This window comes from Xenopus laevis, chromosome 8S (genome assembly GCF_017654675.1).
Source record: "Xenopus laevis strain J_2021 chromosome 8S, Xenopus_laevis_v10.1, whole genome shotgun sequence".
Taxonomy (NCBI): Eukaryota; Metazoa; Chordata; class Amphibia; order Anura; family Pipidae; genus Xenopus; species Xenopus laevis.
The window spans coordinates 95,803,549-95,827,598 of record NC_054386.1 but is presented as its reverse complement, the minus strand read 5'-3'; the positions used below and the strand labels follow the sequence as shown (position 1 = coordinate 95,827,598).

General features: G+C 38.2%; 1 protein-coding gene across 4 annotated transcripts in view; it reads left to right on the top strand.

Annotated features, from left to right (window-relative positions):
* Nucleotides 1-24,050, top strand: part of rprd2.S (regulation of nuclear pre-mRNA domain containing 2 S homeolog) — a 62,369-nt gene that overhangs the window by 31,663 nt on the left and 6,656 nt on the right. For 3 of the 4 annotated variants that reach the window (XR_001932979.2, XR_001932980.2, XR_005963759.1), the window contains exons 10-11: nt 982-1,167; nt 1,649-4,596. Coding sequence is in view for 1 of the 4 variants with exons in the window: in XM_018233446.2 (XP_018088935.1) it covers nt 982-1,167; nt 1,649-4,188 (2,726 nt within the window). In the remaining 3 variants the exon portion in view is untranslated. Of the gene's footprint in view, nt 1-981; nt 1,168-1,648; nt 5,067-24,050 lie in introns of those variants that run through there. The other variant, XM_018233446.2, reaches the window with a different exon arrangement.

Genomic DNA, 24,050 nt, shown 5'->3' with positions numbered 1-24,050 from the left:
AATGTTTTCCCCTAATTTGCAAATTCGGATTCAGTTCGGTATTTGGCTGAATCTCTCGCGAAGGATTCGGTTGTTCGGCCGAATCCAAAATAGTGAATTCAGTGCATCCCTAATGTAAATTACTTATTGTGAATTTGAAGCCATGATGAAGTGTAAACCACTGTTGCCCAGTCATTGAGAGCTGGTTAGCCGTCAGTGCTTATTAAAACCAAGTAACATTCTGCAGTTCTTCTAAATAATTTTTCATTTTACCTTGACAGAATATGGGTAACCTACCCATATTGTAACATGCTATTCAGATTGTAGATCGTTACTAAATACTCTCCTGGTATAAGTGCAAGAAGTGAGCTTTTTTTTTATATTATTTATTTATTTATTTATTTTTACAGTTTTTCACTTTTTTTTTTCTCGGTATAAAAGAATTTTGCAATATGTTATTAGTATTGTGAGCCTGTCTTTTAAAGGGGAACTTTCGTAAAAATGAAAATTTAATATACGCTTCATCATACTGAAATATTCTAAATACAATCAATTAAATATTCTGCATTGTTTCTGAAATTATCAAGTTTATCTTCACTATCCCTCTCTCAGCATCTGTTCCTCTTTATTCTGTCTTCATGCAGCAGTTGGTTGTCAAATAGTCACTGACAGATCCAATATATCTTATAGGGGGCTTCCTGTCCTATCAGATGTAGTAGAGCTCACTCAAATAGATGTTGTAGAGCTCACTCAAATAACTGATTCCAGTACAAACAAAATCTAACAAAATAACTGCCTTTTGCACAAATCCTGCATGTAGAGAGACATGATGTCTGGTGATTTTAATAGTGACCTCTAATACATCTAGTCAAAAGGAGCCCCCCTAAAAGATATATTGAAGCTTATATTAACTTTTCATTTTCACAATCTTTCCCCTTTAAGCATGGTAAGTGTACTTTTGAACGAATTGTATACATTAAATAAGCTTCTTCTATTTATTAGTGAGCCCAGCAGCCAAACCATCTCCTGGAACACCAACAACACCAACTTCCAGTTCTGGACTGAAGAACCCTGTGCAGATCCCGCAAAATCCTTTGGCTAATATTTTGTCTAAAGTTGAGATAACACCAGAAAGTATACTTTCTGTGCTGTCCAAATCTCAAGGTCCTTCCACATCATCATTGCAAGGTAAATTTGTAAAAAAAAAAATTCCAGGTTTTACTTTGAAAAACAAAGATGTAATGATGAGCTTGTTAAAATAGAACAAGGGTAGTGAACAACATATTGGGTATTAATATATACCTAAACTATATCATATAAAAGCATTGTGTTTCTATAAAAGAAAAGATAGTATATTCTCTTTAAATGGGTAGTTCACCTTAATACAATGCATGATGTGGGAACTATATTAGAAAGCTTCCAATAAGCCTTCTTGCTGTTCTTGTGTTTTTGGTTTTTTTTTTTAATTTGCGGTTTTTGAGTTATTTGCCTAATTGCTAGGATCTTCTTTAAAAAAGCAACCACACAATCATAAAACTGTTAGATGAACATAGTCCCTATACCCTTTTTAATGTTTCAGAATGTTCTTTTGTTTTAGTCTATTAATTAAATATATAAAATAACTACAGGTTGAATATCTAGTTTTATTTTTTTAAATTGTATTTTACAGGTTTGTCATCTTTGATTCAAAGTGTGGCTGGAAGCACTGCTCAGTCAAGTGGAGCCTTGCCTCACAGCACTACAACAGCACCAATCAACAGTACTGTTTCAATTATGAAAGATCGTAATGCTCCATCTGTTACTCCTCCTTTTGTGTCTAAAAATGTCGATTTCTCTCCTACTCCCACAAATTCAGAAATTTCTTCTGTGTCTCTGTCCAAGACATCTGCAGGGCATAGTTCAAATTTAAAGCAGCCATCTAATGTTCAAGGATTAGCAACACAAACCCCTTTATCGACCGATAAAAGCACAAGTCAGCCAACTGAAATACCTAAGCCTGCTAGCGAGGCTGAATCGTCTAGTCTGGAACTGAAGATTCACAATTTTTTAAAGGGTAATCCAGGCTTTAGTGGACTGGATCTGAACATCCCCATTCTTAGTGGCTTGAGTTCCAATACAGTTTCTGAACCCACCTCTGAATTTCAGCGTGGTCCTTCCAGCACTACCATTGATAATGTAGATGGAACTCCAGTTCGCGATGAAAGAAGTGGAACTCCAACGCAGGATGAGATGATGGATAAACCAGCTGCAAGCAGTGTTGATACTGTTTCCTTGTTATCAAAAATAATAAGTCCAGGCTCATCTACCCCTAGTAGCACAAGATCCCCCCTTCTGAATAAGGATACAGACTTTCAAAAGCTAGGCAATATGCCACCTTATCGATCATTTGGTGTTGGAGGAAACTCACCAAATGCATATTTGCAGCCACCAGATAGTCGAGGTAATCCTGCATTTATTGATTCTTCTCTGGAAAAATTTTATCCTGATGTTTCTTTTCAAGAGGATGAAGACTATCGTGACTTTGAATATTCCGGACCCCCACCATCTACAATAGGTAATCTTGACAAAAGACCCTCAAAATCCATCTTAACACCTATATTCAGTCAGTCCCAAGATTTCGGCAGGCAGTCCTTTCCTGCCTTACGATCTACTTTCAACACTAGTGAAAGCAATGCTCAATTGTCCCCATCTACTCAACTTTATGAAACATATAACAGCTTAAGTAAACTTGAGGCTCCGAAATCTCCATCAACCCCAAAGAATGACCAATTTTTCCCCTCTGACAGTCATAATTTGCATTCTGGCATATCACAAACTCAATTTGCAGATTCTCCCCATACTCTTCAAAATAGATCCCATGCTTTTACAAATAAGAATACTATTCCTCCTTCAATTTGTAGAGCACCAATGACAAATATGGAGCAAACAGACACTGATGTGTCTGCTACTTCAACAATGGAATTTAAAAACATGCTTAAAAATGCATCTCGCAGGCCTTCTGATGAGAACAAATTTGGCCACTCGGGCAAAAGCAATTTTAATGAAGATGTGAGCATTTCCAGCCTTGGTCATACTGGTATGACTTCTGAAGAGAGACAGCTAAAGGAGGAGCATTATCACATAGAAACAAGGGTGTCCTCTTGTGTTGACTTACCTGACAGTGCAGAAGAAAAAGGTGCTCCAATTGAGACCCTGGGATATCATAATTCTCGTAACATGAGGGTTTCAGGGGAACCTATAAAAACTGTAGAGTCAGTAAGAGTTGGAGTAAAGGGGAACAGAGGACTTGGTATAGATGGAGGTAGAGGAGCTTGGTTTAGCAGAGGTAGTCCTTTTAATGACGGCCCATCCAGTGCTGCTGCTGATCCGTCAGTTAGTGGCAGCAGTGGGGTAGGGGGGTTTGAAACACGGTATGATGAGCTCTTACCACAGTTTCAGGACACTGTTAGTGACTTTAGATCAAAAACTATGCAGGCCTTTGAGCATCGCTTACCACCGCCTCTGTTACCACCATCCATGGTACCTCCTTTAGATCGAGGAGGACCATTTCAAAATGAGCCTGCTGGCCTTCCATCTGTACCACCACCTGGTTTACCACCTGATCGGTTTCCTAGAGACATCCCTGTTCCTCCACATATGCCTCCTGTAGAGCCTATGTTGTCTCGTGGTACTCACCCTCCACCCAATGAACATGGAGGCAATCCCTTCTCTGGACTTCCACATTCGGAACATGGAGCAAATCCTTTTTCTGGACCCCCACCTCCAGAACATGGAATAAATCCTTTTTCTGGGCCTCTTCCTCCTCGAGACCAAATTGGCATGCCATTTTCCTCTCCGCCATCTTTAGAGATGCGGAATCCTTTTTCACCGGACCATGGAAACATTCATCAAGGAACAATGAAAGATCATTATGGTTTGGGCCCAGGACTACAGAGAGACCTTGGAGCTTTGATTCATGATCACAATGGCCCAATGCTTGCTAGATTAAATGAAACACCAGCTCCCCATTCTAGAGACCATCTTGGAAACTTTAGTGCTCCTCCACATCATTTTAATGCACCACATCATAGAGACAGTGGCCTCAGATCGCAGCGACAACAATTTAGGCCCAGGGAACAATATCAAAGCTTAAAAAGGCCAAGGCCACCTTTTGCACGAGGTCCGCATTTTTTTGCCCCAAAACGTCCCTTCTACCCCCCAAGGTACTGATTCAAAATTGTCATCAGCCTGCATTGCTATTGGTCCACATTGGCTATTATTTGGTCAGGGAGTTTTGTGTTAGTTGAAAATAGCTTAAACCTGGAAAGCAGACTACACATTTTTCCTGGTGTAAGGCCACAGATATAAAGTCAATTTACAAAAAAAGGTTGACTTTTTAGTGGAGGAGTTTTTGTATGTAGGAGACGCTCATCCTTTTGCCCACTATACCATTCTGATGTCAACTCCATCAAGCAGTCAACAGTTGGGTGAATATGGCAGTTGTCCTGAAGTGAAATCTGACGCCTAAATTCATGTCTGAGACACAGTATGGAGCCAGTGAACTGTTTCATCTGCTCAGTTCTCAACACCTCTGAAGCCTATCCTGAATCAACCCTTTGCTTTCTTATATCCAGATAGGTGAGTCACAGGGGCAGTTATAGGGAAGCTAGTGTATCCGAGGTCAAGATAATTTAGTTTGTTTTGATAAGTGTTAACATTTCCTCTTTAGCATTATTATTGCAATACCACAACCCTCTTGCTTCAAGCCCAGTGAATCGAGAAAAAAAAAAGTCGTCAGATGCAATTAACCTGCATTATCCCACCACTCGGTTTCTGAACTTGTGCCGGCTAAGAAGTGTTCCGGTCCATACTTCTCGGAGCTTCAGGAGCAGAGTATGAAGACTTGGTGGTGTTAATAAAACTCCAAGTTGTACATTATTCATTGTGTTTTCGCAAATTGCAAAGGTTAGATGTGCTTTGTAGAAAATTAAGGTTTCAAGTTTGACTACACCGTTTTATGTATTGGTCTACAACACAAATCTAAATGACCAACATAACCTTGATCCATGTAAAATTTTTACCTGTGTTATTAAGACCAGTGAATTTCATTTCATGTCCTCAGCATGGCTTTTTCACAAGTGCTTGCTTTTAATCCATGAAAAATGCAAGAGATCCTCTGCCATGGGCTAATGTTAAAGGGATACTGTCATGGGAAAACTTTTTTTTTTTTTTTTTTTCAAAATGCATCAGTTAATGGTGCTGCTCCAGCAGAATTCTGCACTGAAATCAATTTTTCAAAAGCGCAAACAGATTTTGTTATATTCAATTTTGAAATCTGAGTTGAAGCTAGACATATTGTCAATTTCCCAGCTGCCCCCAGTCATGTGACTTGCGCTCTGGTAAACTTCAATCAATCTTTACTGCTGTACTGCAAGTTTAAGTGATTTCACCCCCTCTCTTCCCCCCTCCAGCAGTCTAAAAACAGAACAATGGGAAGGTAACGAGATAGCAGAGCCCTAACACAAGATAACAGCTCCCTGGAAGATCTAAAGCTGACCATAGACGCAGAGATCCGACCGTACAAAACATCGTACGATCAGACTTCCTCATCTCACTAACCATTCAGATCAAATAAAGTACAAAAGAACAGATCAGCCTATGTTCTGCCCCTGACAGCATTCGTATGAAAGTTATGTCCGACAAAAACTAGTGACAGTCTCCCTCTGAAAAACGTACGATCGGCAATACATTCAGAGATATTATCGGCAGCCGACAGAAATCTTTTAACCTGTTCGATCAACCAAACGACCGATCTCAGCCGGACGAAAAATGTCAGGACTCTCCACACACGGTCCGAAAATCGTACGAATACTCAATTCGTACGATCTGATCTTTGTGTCCAGGGCCAGCTTAAAGCACTTAATAGTAAAAGCCAAATCCCACTGAGACTGATTCTGTTACATTAAATAAGAGAAATAACAGCCTGCCAGAAAGTAGTTCCATCCTAAAGTGCAGGCACAAGTCACATGACTGGGGCAGCTGGGAAACTGACAATATGTCTAGCCCCATGTCAGATTTCTAAATTGAATATAAAAAAAATCTGCTCTTTTAAGAAACGGATTTCAGTGCACTATTAACTGATACATTTTGGGAAAAAACATGTTTTCCCATGACCATATCCCTTTTAGCACTCAAGACATTGTTCTCGTTGATTGGTACAGGTATGAGATCCGGTTTCTGGAAATCAGTTAACCAGAAAGATCCAAATTACGGAAAGGCTGCCTCCCGTAGACTCCATTTTATTCAAATTTTTAAAAATGATTCCCTTTTTCGCTTTAATAATAAAACAGTACCTTGTACTTAATCCACATTGGAAGCACAATCAGCCTATTGGGTTAATTTAATGTCTATTTGATTTTCTAGTAGACTTAAAGTAGACCTGTCACCCAGACACAAATCTGTATAATAAAAGTCCTTTTCAACATGAAATCCAATTTCTATTTTTTATTAAAGCTTTCATAGCTGTTGTAAGCTCATTTAAAAATCTCAGCTGTCAAGCAAATATTGTTTGCCCCTCCTCTATTCCCTGGGCATAGAGGCGGGGCAGACTATTACTTTCACTTTCCATTCAGCACTTCCTACATGTCACTGCTCTCCCCACATTCTCCCATTCTCTTTACCATTTAATTGTGTAGCCAGGGCATGGGGATGGGCAACGGGTCCCCCATTCTGGTGCACAAACAAGATTCTGAGATGATACAAGGCTTTCCTTAATAACAGTGTGCCCAAAATGGCTGCTGCCTGCTGGCTATAATTTTGAAATCCCAGACTGAAGGAAGCAAGATTCAAACAATTTATATAGCGTAATTAAAATTAATTTTGCTTGACTAATGTGATAAAATAGGATTCTGAATAATTTTTTTGGGTGACTGGTCCCCTTTAAGATATGAAGTTGCAAATTACGGAAAGATCCGTTATCCAGAAAGCCCCAGAGCATTCTGGATAACCGGTCCAATACCTGTAATACCATTTTCTGGTAACTATTCTTTACAAATGTTTTGCAGGGTGAGAGCTAACACAAATTAATGTAATGTTTTTCATTTAGTGTTTGGGAGCACAGATGTTGGTCAGAGTATTCATTTTTGACCATACAGGAGAAACTTTTATTAAAAAAATATAAAAATTTCAGCCATTGCTTTGCAGGACAGATTTATTGGGGAAACCCTGGGCATGCAAGTGTTGAGGACCTTCTCACAATACTTAAGCACGCTGAAATTTTAGATTTTCTCTTTTGCACTTAAATGACTGAATCTCTTACAAAATTGGAATATTTCTCGTTATAAATGTAAGGGCTGAACGCCTACCAACTGCAAATTTCTTAAGGTTGCCATACACGCACAGATATTATACTACCGTATATACTCGAGTCATAAGCCGAGTTTTTCAGCCCCCAAAATATGCTGAAAAACTCTACCTCGGCTTATACTCGGGTCAAGCACGAAAACGGTCGCCAGCGTCTAAGAATAGTCGCCGGCGTCCAAGAATAGTCGCCGGTGTCCAAGAATAGTTTCCAAGAATATTCGCCGGCATCCAAGAATGGTCGCCGGCATCCAAAAACGAGACGCCGGCAATCAATTTTTTGACTGAAACTTACCAGAAGCTGCTGCATTTCTCACCCTAGGCTTATACTCGAGTCAATAAGCTTTCCCAGTTTTTGAAGGTAAAATTAGGTACCTCGGCTTATACTCGGGACGGCTTATACGCGAGTATATACGGTAAATACATTTTTGTACAATATTCGGTGTGTATGGTGTGAGGCGAGCCGACTGATATTGCCAGAAGGCTTGGATAATGGTCGGCCTGTTGATCGGTCCAGGTGGAAAATTATGGCGATTCAGCTCTACACTTATGTATTGAAACAAACAATCTTTTCCAGGAAAGATCATAATTGTTACGTCTATGGCCACTTTTAGTGAGACAATGATACTGAATTTTAATCTATTAAGAACTGCTTGACAGAAAATTGGGCTTAGAAACATTTTACAATAACACAACCGCGTTCACCATGTAATATTTATATGGTCCTTTTACTTCTACCAAGGCAGAAAGCTATTCAATCACAGGTTGCATCTAAAATGTATGTAAATTATGCATGAAATGTTTCATACCATTTGAATATTAACAGAAGAAAGCAAAGGTTGCACGCGTAAGCGTTTTACCTAAGCAGAAATGAACTTGTCCATTGCTCATGGCAGTTTCAGCAACTGACCACATTGCATTGTTCAAAGCTGAACACAAATATTTAACTTCCCATTGCATCCAAAAACGTCTAGCAGAATCAGTAAATTTAAACATTGCATTTGTTTTTACCAACGGTGAAAACTATAAATGAAGACTCCATGGATTGTATTCCTTTTATTCATACTATATGCTCATTTACCTGTTAATAGAGTACAACTAATTTTTTAACGGAGTAGCCCAACCATTAAAGGACAACTGAACCCTAAAAAGCTAGTAATGCTGTATTATATATACTGAACTTGCTCTACCAGTTCAGAGCTTTGACAGCCCTATACCTAGTTATGAACCAGGCCTTTAAAGTTGTCCACAGCAGCTTCCCATATTGGATTTTGTTAAACCATCTGTTAGGTGCCACTGACACTGCACATGCTCAGAATGCTCTAGCTTGCTGTTGAGAAGCTAAACTTGTTGGAAACCTAGACATTAGCAGAAAATTACATTACGTTTATCAAAACTGATGCTACAGGGTCATTTTCTAATCTGTTCTGATCCAGTATACACCCATTTCTATTCTGTATAATTTAATGCCAGTCTAATTAGCCTTGTATCATGAATTTAATATTGAATGTTAGTGTGTCAGTACCTAACTTCTGGTGTTAGATCAGCGATTATGGGGAGCTACTAGGGACATCTTCAGAGGTGCAAATATGCATTACTAGGGCTATGATGGCCTTAAAGGTGAACTAAAGGCTTTGTGCACTTGATGGTGCCAAATGTTAGACACCTCCAAGTGATTGTATTGACTTACCTGAAACCCCAGGCTGGTGCTCCTATCGGCAAAAAACCTGGGGCTATACCAGTGAGCACCACGGATCGATCCTCTTCCGGCGTTGTCTTCCTTCAGATTTCCCTGGGCAAACGCATGTGCATTTGAACGAAATAGCCGACTTTTTAGTTAAAGTTCAGCTTTTAGTTTTAGTGCGCATGCGCAGCCACGCGAAGGGTAGAGGAAGATGAAAGAGGATAGCTCCGTGGTGCTCACTGGTCTAACCCCGGTCCGGTGTAGTTTTCTGCTGATAGGAGCACCGGCCTGGGGTTTCAGGTGAGTCAATACAATCACTTGAGGGTGCCTATCATTTGGCACCCCAAGTGCACAAAGCCTTTGCTTCTCCTTTAAGCCCAAAACATTGCAAGTGTAGCATTCCTAACCTAATTTCTTGAGCGTTAGTTCTTCTGAAACAGCATTTTTGTGCTGTGTATTGCATTATATAATATAATAATTTAGTAATTTCGTCATTACACACATTTTGATTCATTCTAGGGTCCCAGGCTGTACTGTTAAGATATTAACTTCAAAATGTGTATTCAGTAAAAGAAAAAAATTAGAAACCATCAATTGTAATTATATTCTGTGAAATTTTCTAAAATAGAACATTTTGGGAGCAATAATTTCAACTCTGTCACGCTAATTTTTTTCCCCAAAGTGGATTTAACTGCACAATTAAATATTAAATTTGCTGCTTTCTAAAGACAGCTGATATTCTTAACATGCCAGTAGGTGGTAGACATCTGATATTCTTAACATACAAGTAGGTGGTAGAGCTGCTTTGAAATTCCTATCTTCCAGGCCCTTGTCATGGCTTACAGGCTCTAAACACGTTGAGTCCTATATCCATTAAGATGTAAATTACAATGTGAATATACTAATTTCTAAACCTAGCACTAGACTTATAATATCCAAACATACAGCCTTGTTAAAAGTACATGCTGTAAATGTTGACTTTTTTTTCCCTTCCTTGTGCCTGTTCATAACTCTCATGTGATCTGTGTGGAAAAAAATCTTCTTGCATTGCAGGCAGAACTAATAAAAATAAGGCCGTCTGATGTGTATTAATGTATTAAAAATTAGTTTTGACGATCTCACCCACTATACATATTTTAAGCATAAACAATATCAGACTTAGTAAGAAATGTGTTTTACAAGAGAAGGTAACCCCATTTTAATATGCGATTGTCAAATAACACCGTCCAAGCAATGGAGCTGCCCGGTGATAATTTAACCCTGGATAGGTTTGTATTTGCTGTTTTTGATCATCTTCCAGAACATTCCGATACAATTATATCTAGTAGAACTAAATCTAGAGCAACAGGGCTTGCTGATTAATCATTGAAGACGTTACACTACTCATCCGAGCAGCTTCTTCAGTTCAACTGACTGTTACGGCAAATCCTCAGCATATAAACTCTTCCACTAATCCAATCACAGTGGTGCAGTGCAACTATCCAATGAGGTGACCAGTGAAACTAACAACGGTGGTGAATGCTGTGTAGTTACTGTGATAGAATTACCATTGTATCATGCAACTCGGAGGCAGGTGTTACTTGTGAGAGTTGCATGAATAAAGGTGTGAAGTTTTTTGGACCCGCCAAGGTAATGTTCTAACAGTATTGTATGTAGCAGACAAGGTGTTGAAGGACCCCTCCTCTGTTTATGTATGGTTTCTCTACCTTAACATGAATAGCCTCCTTTACATCTCGTTCAAGCCAACTGTCCAAAATGTGTCCCATGTATTTTAGGTGTAGAAAGACTGCGGAGTCTTGCTCTAGAAATTGCCCTCTTATGCTGAGCCATCCTCTTGGGGAGCAGTTGTTTTTTCTGTATAGATCTGTGCACTCCTCTCTATATTGGACTGTGTATACCATGTTGCTTTGTTTTTCTTTTTGTGTAGGATCCTTCAGGTGTACCAGTTTTTGTGTGTTGCTTGGTTTGAAAAAGATATGGATGTAGTGTTTGTTTAAAATCCTAAGTTTCTCTGACACTCCAGCTACATATGTAGGATCCAACACCAAAAGAAAAAGCGTAAAAGAGGCTATTCATGTTAAGGTAGAGAAACCATCCCTAAACCGAGGAGGGGACCTTCGACACCACCTGTCTGATACATAAAATGCTGTTCTATCTAACCTCTCTACCTCGGCGATTTCACAAAACTTCACACCTCCATTCATTCAACTCTAACAATAACACCTGCCTCTTTGAGTTGCATGACACAATGGTAATTCTATCACAATAACTACACAGCATTCACACCTCTGTGAGTTTCACTTGTCTCCTCATTGGATAGTTACACTTCCCCATTGTGATTGGATTATTGAAAGAGTTTATATGACGAGGATTTCATGTATCTGTCAGTTGAACTGAAGAAGCTGCTTGGATGAGTAGTGAAATGTCTTCAATGATTAATCAGCAAGTCCGGTTGCCTATATTTACTTGTACTAGATATACCATGACCCGGATGAATGAAATCCTTCATAAACATATTCTGATAGTTATTGTACTTAGTTTTTTTTTTCTCTTCCTTTGTTTTGGGGGTTTTGCTTTTTTGATGGGGGGGGGGGGGGTTGGCAGAAATAGGCCCTTTCTAGCTCACCTTTTTCATGTTTAATGATCACTGTTGTTATGGGAAGCAATCAACACCACAGAATAACTTTCTTTATTGCATTCTGCTGCAAGACTTCCATTAGGGCTATGGCATTTGTGGTGCATGTAGAGGGTAAAATAAGAAGAAACCGTGCAGCAGGATGTGTATGCCTCTTTAAAGCTGGCCTACCTGAACAGCATGTGTCCCATCAGACTAAGGTCTATGTGGGTTCGGGGGTTTTTTTTTGTAGAAAACGCTGATGGCATTGCAAAAATGTAGGGTGTGCCACTATTTTTTTGTTACATCATGTACCATAGACTGACTTACTGGTGGGGGACAGTTAAAGTTTTACTACAGTAGCGGCAGAGCACCACAAACTTTCAATATCTAAAGCTAGGCAGCTCTATTTGGTTATTATTTTAGAGGTATGCAAAAGGTATTAAAACAATATGAAACCATTCACCTTGAACGTAGAGCACTGAAATATTTTACAAGCTGAATAATGGCTGTTCGTATCTCTGATAATAACCCCTTGAGCTGTTCAAGGAGTTGCTGTATATTAGAAACTAAATCAAATAATGAGAACACTACAGGTCATTGTTTTTTTAAGAAAAACGGGAAAACGCTGGTTGAGAAAATATGTAGCCCATTGATGAGAGGGGAACCAACCTATCGCTTATCATACAGGGCATAAAAAAATTTTACTTGGCATACTATCGCTAAATCTTTTTTTTTCCTCCCATCAGCACCTTTGTGTTCCTGTTCTATCTTTTCAAAAAGCAGCTGAATGTATATCTAGAGCAATGATCTAGACCAGTGGCTCGTGAGCAACATGTTGCTCACCAACCTTTTGGATGTTGCTCCCAGTGGCCTCAAAGCAGGTGCTTATTGTTAATTCAAGACCTGGAGGTGAGTTATGGTTGCTTAAAAACCAGGTGTACTGCCAACCATAGTCTCCTGTAGACTGACAGGTCATCTAGTGTCTAAAGCTGTCCATAGACTCAAAGATCCGATCGTACGAATCCTCGATTCGTATGATTTTCAGACCGTGTGTGGAGAGTCCCAAATTTTTCGTCCCACAGAGATCAGACGTTTGGTCGTTCGGCCAGGTTAAAAGATTTCTGTCGGCTGACGATAATATCTCTGCATGCATTGCCGATTGGACGATTTTCAGTAGGAGACATAACTTTCGTATGATTGCTGTCAGGGGAAGAACATCGGCTGATCTGTACTTTTTCTACTTTTATCATCATTCGAGGATTTGAACGATGGGTTTTTTGCATCTATGGCCAGCTTAATAGCGTCTACCAGATGGCCAGTCACAGCACTTACTTGGCACCCCCAGGAACATTTTCATGCTTACGTTGCTTTCCAACTCTTTACATCTGAAGAGAACCCCCTCTACCCTATCTAGATTCACTAACAAGAAATAAGATGAAACGAGGCAAATAGTTATATGAATGCTAGGACATGGATTGTAAGTCCATTAACTATTCCAGCAGACAATATAACATTTATTACCAAACCTCCTTTAGGATACACAATAATACAGGTATGGAATCCATTATCTGGAAATCCCTTACCAGAAAGCTTGAATTATTGGAAGATAATCTCCCATACACCCTTTTAGTTAAATAATTCATATTTTTCTAAAAATGTTTCTCTTTTAATTGTACAGTACCTTGTACTTGGTGCCAACAAAGCTATAATTAATCATTACTGCAGGCAAAATAATTCAATTGGATTTATTTAATTTTTAAATGATTTTTTAGTAGACAAAGTATGGAGATTCAATTTATGAAGGCCCTCTTATCGGGAATACCCCTGATCCCTAGCATCCTGGATAACCGGTCCCTACCTTTATATTGGTTTTAGAAGAAAATAAGCATATCTATTGGCTATATTGTAATGGATGCACCCTACTGAAACAATTGGCAGGTTTTGCATCTGCTAAAACCCACTGGAAGATAATTAAGAATAGTTTTATAGGCCAAATTACATAAATGCTTAATAGTGTTTTGATGCACTTTACACGTTTAATCAGCATGATATAAGATTTATAAATCTGTAGTGATAAGAATATTGTAGACCTCTACCCTTTCACTCAAATATTCATTTTATTTGCTGGTTCTTAATTTAAATCATGTTAAAAGGCGTCCAAATTGTAACAGCGTTCTATGCTTGGCTGATCTGCAAGGTTGAAACAATATCAAACTATAAAGAACTGGAGTAAGGGTCAAATTTCAGTTTTACCAATACAGGCTGTCACCGAAGGGTCCAGTGGCCCCATAGACATTTTTTTGACCCTCTATCGTGTCTTCAATAAGGATATTGGCCCACACTATGGAATAAGGTTAATTGCAGTGCTGTATTATACTGAAACTTCAAATTTTGTGAGGGTTGTGGGAACCTGACCACAATTAATAAGACTGGTAAAAGTCTTCCCAGCTGCAGTTTATAATAAGATTAATAACTTTTAATACATTTTTTTTAATATCAGATTTCACAGTAATGACTAGTTGAGACATTCATTACATTCAAACCTTCCATGAAATAATTCTTTTATAATAACTAGCTGGTGGAAAGGAAGATGGTCAAAACACTTCTGACAATTTCTAATTTCTCTCAGAAAGGAGCAAAAATACTCCTGAATTAAAAATTGAAGACTTTTTCCTAGGTAATGTAGTTCTTACCAGTAACATTGTATTTAGTTACTAAAACAGGAGTTAAAAACTTTACTGAAACTATTGTTTGATTCAGTAAAACTGGATAACTCTACAAAAAAAAAAATCCCCATCATTAAGATGAAGCCTACTTTTTTTTCAAGATGTTTTCATGTCATCTAATGAAATTATCGGTTGGCTAATAAAGTTATATTATTTAAGCCCCACCCTATCACATATTGTGCTGTTTGGGAGAGTACAATACCAACTCAACAATAAAATGGTACAATGTTTCAATGTAAAAGAAGTTCCAAAATGAAGCCCTGCCTTCAGAAACCAGGACATATATAGTAATCCTGTTTTTGCCAACCATTGTTTCATAACCTCAGTCTTTATCAACCAGTGAACATAACTGTATATGTTTACTGGAGACAAATATTGCTCAGCATATGCTAGATGGCACCCTACTAATTTCCTGCATTCTAAATAGAATAGTCTGTTCTATACTGGTTGCCCCATGTCGTCCACAATCGGGAATACACTTAACTTAGTCCCAGTAAGGGTATAATAACTGTGAATAAGGATAAATACCGAATTAATCCTTATTTACTGTTCTGTTCATAAGGATTAGCCCTAAATGAAAAACTCTTGATGAATTGAAATTTAATTTCCCTTGCATAAAAATGTCCCCAGTATATGGCACTAGTTAAAGCACTAATTTCAGACCAGATCGTCTCCTTGCTTCCATATTAGGAGTACCCACCATAACATATATGTTCTCAGACCTTCCTCATTCTCTGTGTTGGCCTTAGAGATGCTAGATCCAAAGTATGGAAACTGCAGCTTAAGAACCGTGGTATTTGTATGGTATGGTCTATAAATAATACAATCACAAATAAAATACACATGTTCTCAGTAATGTATGGCAGGGATGCAACAATCCACCCCAGATATATACAAGTTGCAATCGCTGGATGTTTTATCCCAAACGTAGTGTATCAAGGTCAATACACATAAGCTTACAGGTGCAGAGGACACTGCTAGAGATTAATGTTGATGGTGACTAAACCTTGTTTACTTGATTATTATGGATTATTGTGAATATTTGATTTGTAAAGTCTAAAAATGTTATAATTTTTACTGTACATGAAGGTAAATTACAAAATTGTTGAAAAAAGGTGCCCTGAGTAAGATTCCATCTATTCATTTTTGACAATGAAAGGATGGAAACTTATGGATGGAAAATTACAGTTAAAAATACTAGGGGGTGCAATTTATTAGCCACCTCAGTGAACAAAATCACTTATATTTTACTTGGGGCCATTGTTTACAACACCACAATTTTTCCTTCCAGATGTTCCTCTTTGTAGCTTTGAGAACAGAGGAGAAAAGACACTGCTGTGCTCCTCCCCATTAAAGTGCACTGGACTGTGTCGTACGAGAAATGTCGTATTCAAATTTATGTATAATATATACATATATATATATATATTCTTTTATATATTGTCGCTCGTCTATCGATATGATTCTCCACTAGGGATATATGATTCTCACCCACAATGAGTAAGTGTCTCATGGATTTAAATAAATACTCAAATCGAGCCTGGCTCCGAAGTTCCCCCTTGGCCTGACTTGAACCATTCAGATTTACTCAGGATATAAACCAGACAGCTTTATTTGAGGTATACATTAATACAGAATATTAAATAATAGCTTATACGTCCTGAAAGCTCGTGAGGACGTGGAGGGAACAATTAGCAATACAACAGACGACTATTTAACCATTTCTTCTTCCGTGGGTCTGATCCAGAGGCATCCAATCATCATTCTTGTTTTAGCATAACTGTGTCACTATTTCCATCTTAGGGACAGACTCACAGTCTCAGTACAAAAGCCAAATAAGGTGCAACTACTGTGTCAGCCCAGTGTCCAGACTGGTATCTATGCTGTCGTTTCTGAAACTATAGGTGTCTTTTTTTGCCTTGCACTATCAATACTTGTGACATGAGACAACAGATGTATTCCTTGTTCTGTGCAAACATTCTATTAACAGAATGGCCTTTAACCTTGAGCTTCTTCTACAACACAGCAATTCTGTATTAGTGTCATGTTCTATAATCTTTGATAATAACCACTTATGCCTTAAATCTAAAACCCTGATCTCTACAGACTGATTATTATATGTATTGTTATGGAAGAGGCCCATCTGCCTGGGGTAAAAGGTTAGTAATTCAATCCACTTACTCCCTACCAGATGGGATCTCATAACAAGTACTGTAATAACTTTCTCACTATAGATGCCCATACATTTCTATAATACCAATTGTACCCCCCTCCCCAAACAACACCTAATGCAAAAGTTATAAATATATATATTATGTACTCCTCACACTTGCATTTTAAGCTTGACGCCTGATTATTAATGTTAATTCAAAGGTTGCATGGTCAAACAACCAGGGGCAACACAGATATGTAAAATATTCATATTGTTTTCTTGCTTAATTTTCCCAATATGTCCTGTATTCTGTGTGCCACAATCTTCTACCCCATATTATTATTATTATTTTTTGAGAACTTTGTCTCAGGTGCATGTAATGCCATTTACAGTTAGGTCCATAAATCTTTGGACATAGACAACTTTTTTCTAATTTTGGTTCTGTACATTACCACAATAAATTTGAAATAAAACTACGATGCAGTTTTGGAACTAAAGATGCAGATGAGAAACAAAAGCCTTTTTTTACACAATCACTTCATTTCAGGGGCTCAAAAGCAATTGGACAATTGACTCAAAGGCTATTTCATGGGCAGATGTGGCCAATTCCTTTGTTATGTCATTATCAATGAAGCAGATAAAAGCCTTGGAGTTGATTTGAGGGGGGTGCTTGTATGTGGAAGATTTTGCTGTGAACCGACAACATGTGGTCAAAGGTGCTCTCGATGCAGGTGAAACAAGCTATCCTTAAGATGCAAAAACAGAAAAAAAACATCAGAGAAACTGCTACAATATTAGGAGTGGCAAAATCTACAGTTTGGTACATCCTGAGAAAGAAAGAAAAAGCACTGGTGAACTGAGCAACGCAAAAAGACCTGGACGTCCACGGAAGACAACAGTGGTGGATGATCACAGAATCATTTCCATGGTGAAAAGAAACCCCTTCACAACAGCCAAAGAAGTGAACACCACTCTCCAGGAGGTAGAGTATCCATATCCAAGTCTACCATAAAGAGAAGACTGCATGAAAGTAAATACAGAGGGTGCACTGAAGACTAAACTTTGGACAGAAAGGCCCAAACAAACAGTAACTGAAAGCCTCTGCAGTAAAGGCCTGGCAGAGCATTAAAAAGGAGGAAACCCAAAATCTGGAGATGTCCATGAGTTCAAGACTTCAGGCTGTCATTGCCAGCAAAGAGTTTTCAACAAAGTATTAGAAATGAACATTTTTTCAGTTTATAAATTTGTCCAATTGCTCTTGAGCCCCTGGATGAAATGATTTTGTTAAAAAAGGCTTTAGTTCCTCACATTTTTATACAATGTTTTTGTCCAACCCACTGAATTAAAGCTGAAAGTCTACAGTTCAACTGCATCTGAGTTGTTTAATTTAAAATTCATTGTGGTCATCTACAGAACCAAAATTAGAAAAAAGTTGTCTCTGTCCAAAGTTTTAGGGACTTAAACTGTATTTATAAACAGGATCCATTATTGTAAATAGTTATAACAAGGGATGTAGAATGAATCTGGGTTGGTTGTGGCTTTAACCACAAGAGCTGGTAGTTCTGCCCAACTTGGTCTATATGTGGCCCTCACCACATCTTTGTTTTTCAAACACCAACGTACTCAATCTTTTTATTTCTTAACATGTTCTTACATTTGGATCCACCCCCAACAATTTCCACAACCATGTGTTAATTTTTTTGCAGCTATATTTTTACTACCTTTATGTGTCCTAAGCGTGTACATTTTCAAATTAACGTTGGAAGACCCTTCAAATAAGAATGCATATAAGCATGAAATGGCAAAAATACTGGAGAGAGCTGTTAATGAGAGAGAAAATTCTTAATATTCAAACTACTATAGTTGACCTCCAGTAAACATCTATGACCTTTGCAACTTTGGTCCCATCCCAACTGATGACTTTGGTATCTCTCATAGTTAGACCACTATAATTTAATATGACTGAACAAGTCTTGAGACACTATAGAGTGGGTCTATAACAGTAGCTGAGTTTCATTAGTACCTTGTTTAATTTTGTTCCAACATTTTCACTGTTTCTTAAACCCAAGCAAAAGCTACAGGTTATATTTGTCCAAAATTTACATTTGGATTGGGTAGTGGAATCCAGTCCAAATATTGTTCTACTTCGTTTTGGAACACTACTTTAAAGTTAAACCAGTGCTTAGTAAGTGATCATTTTGCCCTATTTGAAAATTGTGCCTCCACAGCAGCGAGAGGAATGTGTTGTAAATAGAACAGTAATACTTCTCCTTGAATGAAGTACACTAAATAGTTTAAAAAAAAATGATAATACTTTGGTTTTCAGTTGCAACATTTAGAGGCTGACTTATTAGAAGTCAAGTTTTAGTTTCTTCTTCATTCCAGAAAACTGCAAATTGGATTTATTAAAGAATATCATGAAAAGTTGCCAGAAAAACTCTGCAAGTTAAAGTTGGCATGGTTCAATATGAGTCAATGTGAATTGTCTCTAAAAGATATATATTTCCCCAGTTCATGAAAAATAGTTTTTAAGCCTTATTGAAAACTAATGGAACAACTGATTCTCCCAGGCGTGAATCTTTTCGTTCCTGCAAAAATCCTTTAATTAAGCTTGCGTTCAAGGAAAATAGTTGCATACGTTTTTGTTCCGTTTTTTTAATTCTTGGCACTTGCAGGTTTTTTTCCTCTGCCTCAAGAATTAGTAATAAGTGAAGCTTATTTGTGGAACTTTGTTGCACATAATTTTTGTAGCAAACTACATTAGTCTTTAGGGTTTTTTTTTTTTCGTGGAACCTTGTTTTTGATTTGGGACTACCAATAAAAATGGGAAAGGCAAAATCACATGTACTTTTGCTCAATATACTGCTACATACATGCACTACATTGTTAAAGGACCTCCTATCAACTAGGCTATAGCCGCTTTTTGAATAGAAAAATAGGCTCCCATGTTGCAAATTTCTTAAAAACACATCTGATTTTTTATATTACCACTGGTCAACTAGTGATGGTAACTACTACTACACTTAGGGGCAGAGTTAAGTTTTGAATGGTATTCTAATTTTCAAAAAAAATTTGTGTCCAAACTTACAAATTCTAATTTAAAAGCACCTACTCAAATATAAATTTGAATGTGAGAGACCATGGAAACAGTTCTCAATTCGAATATTTGTCCACCTAAAACCTGGCAAGTTAATTTACAAGTCAATGGCAGAGGTGTGTTGAACCATTTGAATATGTTAATTGCCTTTTTGACATTAGTGTTTTTTTCGGAGGAAAACTCGATTCAAATTTAATTAGACTTTTCGGGTCTGGACTACTTAATCCTATATTAAACATTCAAGTTTTTGTATAAATAACCTCCCATTCCAGTTAGGAGTACATTCAAATTTTTTAGGGGAAAAAAAATTAACATGAATTCTTTGACCTTTGATAAATAACCCCCTGGGGCATGTAAAGGCAAAAAAATATCACATTTTTACTTTCTTTAATGAAAAATAAATATAGCTCTAATATACTTTAATTAAAAAAATTATACAGTTTTATAAGAAACCTGACTGTATGCAGTGAAATTCTTCCTTCATTTACTGCTGTGGATAAGAATTGTCAGAAGGTCCCTAACTGCTCTGCAGGGAAACAATCATACTTATGAACAGCAGGGGGAGCCCCCGCCTTACTTCCCAGCCATGCAGAACTCAAGCAGCTTTGTTTGTTTCCCTGTAGAGCAGTCGGCAACTGTCAAGATTTGTATTGGATTTTATTTTTGACTTTACATCTCCTTTACTGTTTCCAACTCCCGCTGCAGGGACAAAGATCACAGAGCCAAATTTAAACAGATAAACTGGGATTCTATTTGAAGGATTATTTTGCTACAGCCACTGGCTCTGCAGATCTGGAGAACATTAGATTACATGACAACACAGGACCCAGTGCAGTCTGTATATTCTGATTATTAATCAGTCTTGCCATATTGGCTTCTGGCAGATATTTGACTTGTGCTGTTTTGATAATTTATGACGATCCCTAAGCAGCCCAGACCACACTGAGCATGTGCACAGTCTTGGTCTTGCAAAGATGTTTAACAAAGTTACAAGATGGTGACCCCCTGTGGCCAACTTTGAAAGCATAAATCATTGGATGGGCGAATTTTTTCGCCTCAAAAATGACGCCCATAGACTTGTGCATAAAAAAAAAATACCCATAGACTTTAATGGGCGTCTGCGACATTTGGCCGCGGCAAATTTTTATCGAAACGCAGCAAATTCGCCCATCTCTATAAATCATTTGTTTGATTAGGCTACTGGTGCATTAAGTTTATGTTTAGTATACAAAATACAGCTGACTGTAAAGATTGGTGAAGGATAAGGGCAGTCGCCACCCATGCTTATTTATGAACAACTGCGAGAGACACATCTCCCGAAAATGCCTCTCCATTGGAAATGGCTGGCAGTAATAACCTACATAGCGCCCAAAGTTTTCTGCCACTGGCGATTTCATTTATTTCCAATGGAGAGGCATTTTTTGGCAGATGACGTCTGCAGTGTGCATTTTTATCAGGGGCAACAAATCTGTTTCAGCCATTGCCCAAAATGGTCTGGGATGTATTTTTCCATGGTTTGGACTAGGGTCCTTGTGTCCAGTGAAAGCAGATTTTAAGGCTATACTGTACAATGGCATTCTTAACAAAGCCATGCTTTCTACTATGTTTAGAGAAATCTCTTCCCTATTTTAGTACTGATACCTCATGCACAAATCAATTTATTTGGGTTTGCCAAAATGGTATTGGAAGAACCAATGGTGGAATGCATCAGGTTTTCAAATATACGAACAGGAATAAGCAATATATGAATCAATAGACTCAAGCCAAACATTGAGCATGTTTGCTTTTCATGATCCTAATGAAGAGGAGGACTAAAGGTGGCCATACATGGAGAGAACCACTCGTTTGGCGATGTTGCCAAACAAGCGGATTTCTCTCCGATATGCCCACATTAATGTGGGCAATATCGGGCTGGTCCGATCTAGGGCCCAACGATTGGATCATAATGCTGCTAACGCGGGCGGTCAGATCGCGGGACTGCGTCTACGAACAGCCCGATCGACATCTGGCTGACTTGTCAAATGGGCTATATGTAGGCCAAGATTTGCTTGCCCTAGACAATTTTACTAAACTACTACTAAAATAAAACTACTACTAAAACTGTATTTTTAAGAGATTATGCAATTTAAGTGTTTAGCTGCCCAAACTTCCAACTTGTTAATTTATCTTTGGTGTGCTATAAGTTGGGTTGCTGCCCACATTCCTTTTCAAATGTGCTGCATCTGACATCAGCTGAACTAAAAGGGGTATGGCAGGTTGGGTGTCTGCAGTATTTTTGAAGACAAAAAATGGCCTCTTTAGTACTGTCCTTTTAGTGACAGCCAAATGATTATGGGGAAGACTTATTAAGGGTCAAATAGGAAATTCGAATTTTTATAGGTTTCAAAATTTGCACATTCAAGTTTTAATTCCCCTATTCGAATATAATATAAATTTGAATGTGAGAAATATCACACTTCAGCCATGGAAACAGTCCTAATTTGAATATTCGCCAACTAAGGCCTGTCAAATTGATGTACAAGAGGTCTGTTGAACCATTTGGAGATGTTAATAGCCTTCCTGACATTCAAGGGAAAATTTGAATCGAATACGAAACAAATTTTCGGATCGTTCCTTTTCGGACGTATATTGGACATTCAAATTTTTTCTTAACTTCCCATTCAAGTTATAAGTGTATTCAAATTTATTAGAGTAAAAAAAAAAATCACATGAATTCTAAATTCGCCTTTGATAAATCTGCACCTATGTGTAGGTAAGTAAGGGCTCCTTGACCCAGGACACTATGCTTTTAAATTAGAACTATACTCATAAAATGAATATGGCTAGAAATGCCATATTTTATATACTGATCTTATCGAATCAGCCTAAAGGTTCAGCATTTCTATAGTAGTAATGATGCAGACTTCAAAGTTATCACAGAAGTTTACCATTTAGGATTGTGTTAGAGGAGTGTCTGTGACACTCACATGCTCAGTGGGCTCTGAGCAGCTGTTGAGAAGCTAAGCTTAGGGGTCGTCTGTAGTAATTATCTAATTACTAATACTAATCAGCCTTATATTGTGACATTTCTATTCTATGTGTACTGTATATTGTGAGTGGGTCCCTAAGCTCAATAAGTGACAGCAGCACAGCGCATGTGCAGTGAATCAGCAGAAAAGAAGATGGGGAGCTACTGGGGCATCTTTGGAGACACAGATCTTTACTGCTAAAGGGCTGTGTTGCCTTGGGCTGGTACAGAAGCCAAAAACATCATGTACATGCTCTCTTCCCCCAGAGACAGATGTGCTAAGCTGGAATGGCAACCTTAGCTAGTAGTGATGTGCGGGGTCGGGATTTCCCCGACCACCCGCCCTCCCTTCACCCACACACGCCTGACCCGGACTTCCGGGTTCCTTTAACCGACCCGCTCCGCCGATGACATCACAAAAGTGGCAGGGGGGAGGCACGGCGTCTATAAAGGAAGAAGTCTGAAGCCAGAATTTGAAGGTGGTGGGCGGGGAGAGCAGGAGAAGAGCTAAACCCACCACCCACGAAGAAGAGTGGAGGTCGACCCTGACCCGCGGGTATCGTTCCGGCCCACACATCACTTTTAGCTAGGCCTTTTATGAAGATGGACAGGACAAGCATTTATGGCTTGTAGATGTGCTCCATTAATTGGAGAAAATATATAGGTCAAAGATATTTAAAGTTCTTCGAGTTGCATAATTTTACTCACCCCATATGTTGCCAATTGTTGGAATGTTATATACAAGATAACCTTAGTAATAGTAACATTCAGCACCTTCTTTACTATTTCTCTGCAATCGCCATAAAGTTCTGATGGTTGTAATTTGTTTCTATGTTGGACTATATAAACCGCATAATTATACAATGCATGGTTGGCTGGCTTCTCTAAAACAGTAAAAAAAAAAATGCACAAACTACACCATTTTAATTAAATTAGTATACAATATTTATTCTAAAGTACTAACAAGGCATGTTATCTTTAAATAGACTGATGAACTCTGTATAAACAACCCCTTCCTCTCCTTTTGTTATGTTGTCCCTTGATTAATGATAAGCAGAAGTTAAGTATGCATAGGGTTTACCTATGCTCTCATGAACTATCTCCTCATGAAACAATTGCTCCAAAGAGCCAATGTTTTGGAAAAACAAAGCACTTAAAATTTTACATCTTACAATATAAATAAGATATTTCTAAATTGTAACAAACGTCAACTTCACAAACCAGACTCCTGAGAGAAGAGCTGGTTCCTTGCATCTGACCCCAAATGGCAGAGTTTTGCAGCAAGGTTGACGGCAACCATATCTGGCCAATTGGCATCCGAACTTTGAGTATCTGGCAGTGAAGCCTTACTAAAAATATTCAAATGGGAAGCCAGGAATGGATTGACATCCAATGCTTTGGGGAGCCAGGGACCAGAAATAAAGCAACCAAACAGGGTGGTTTACATCCC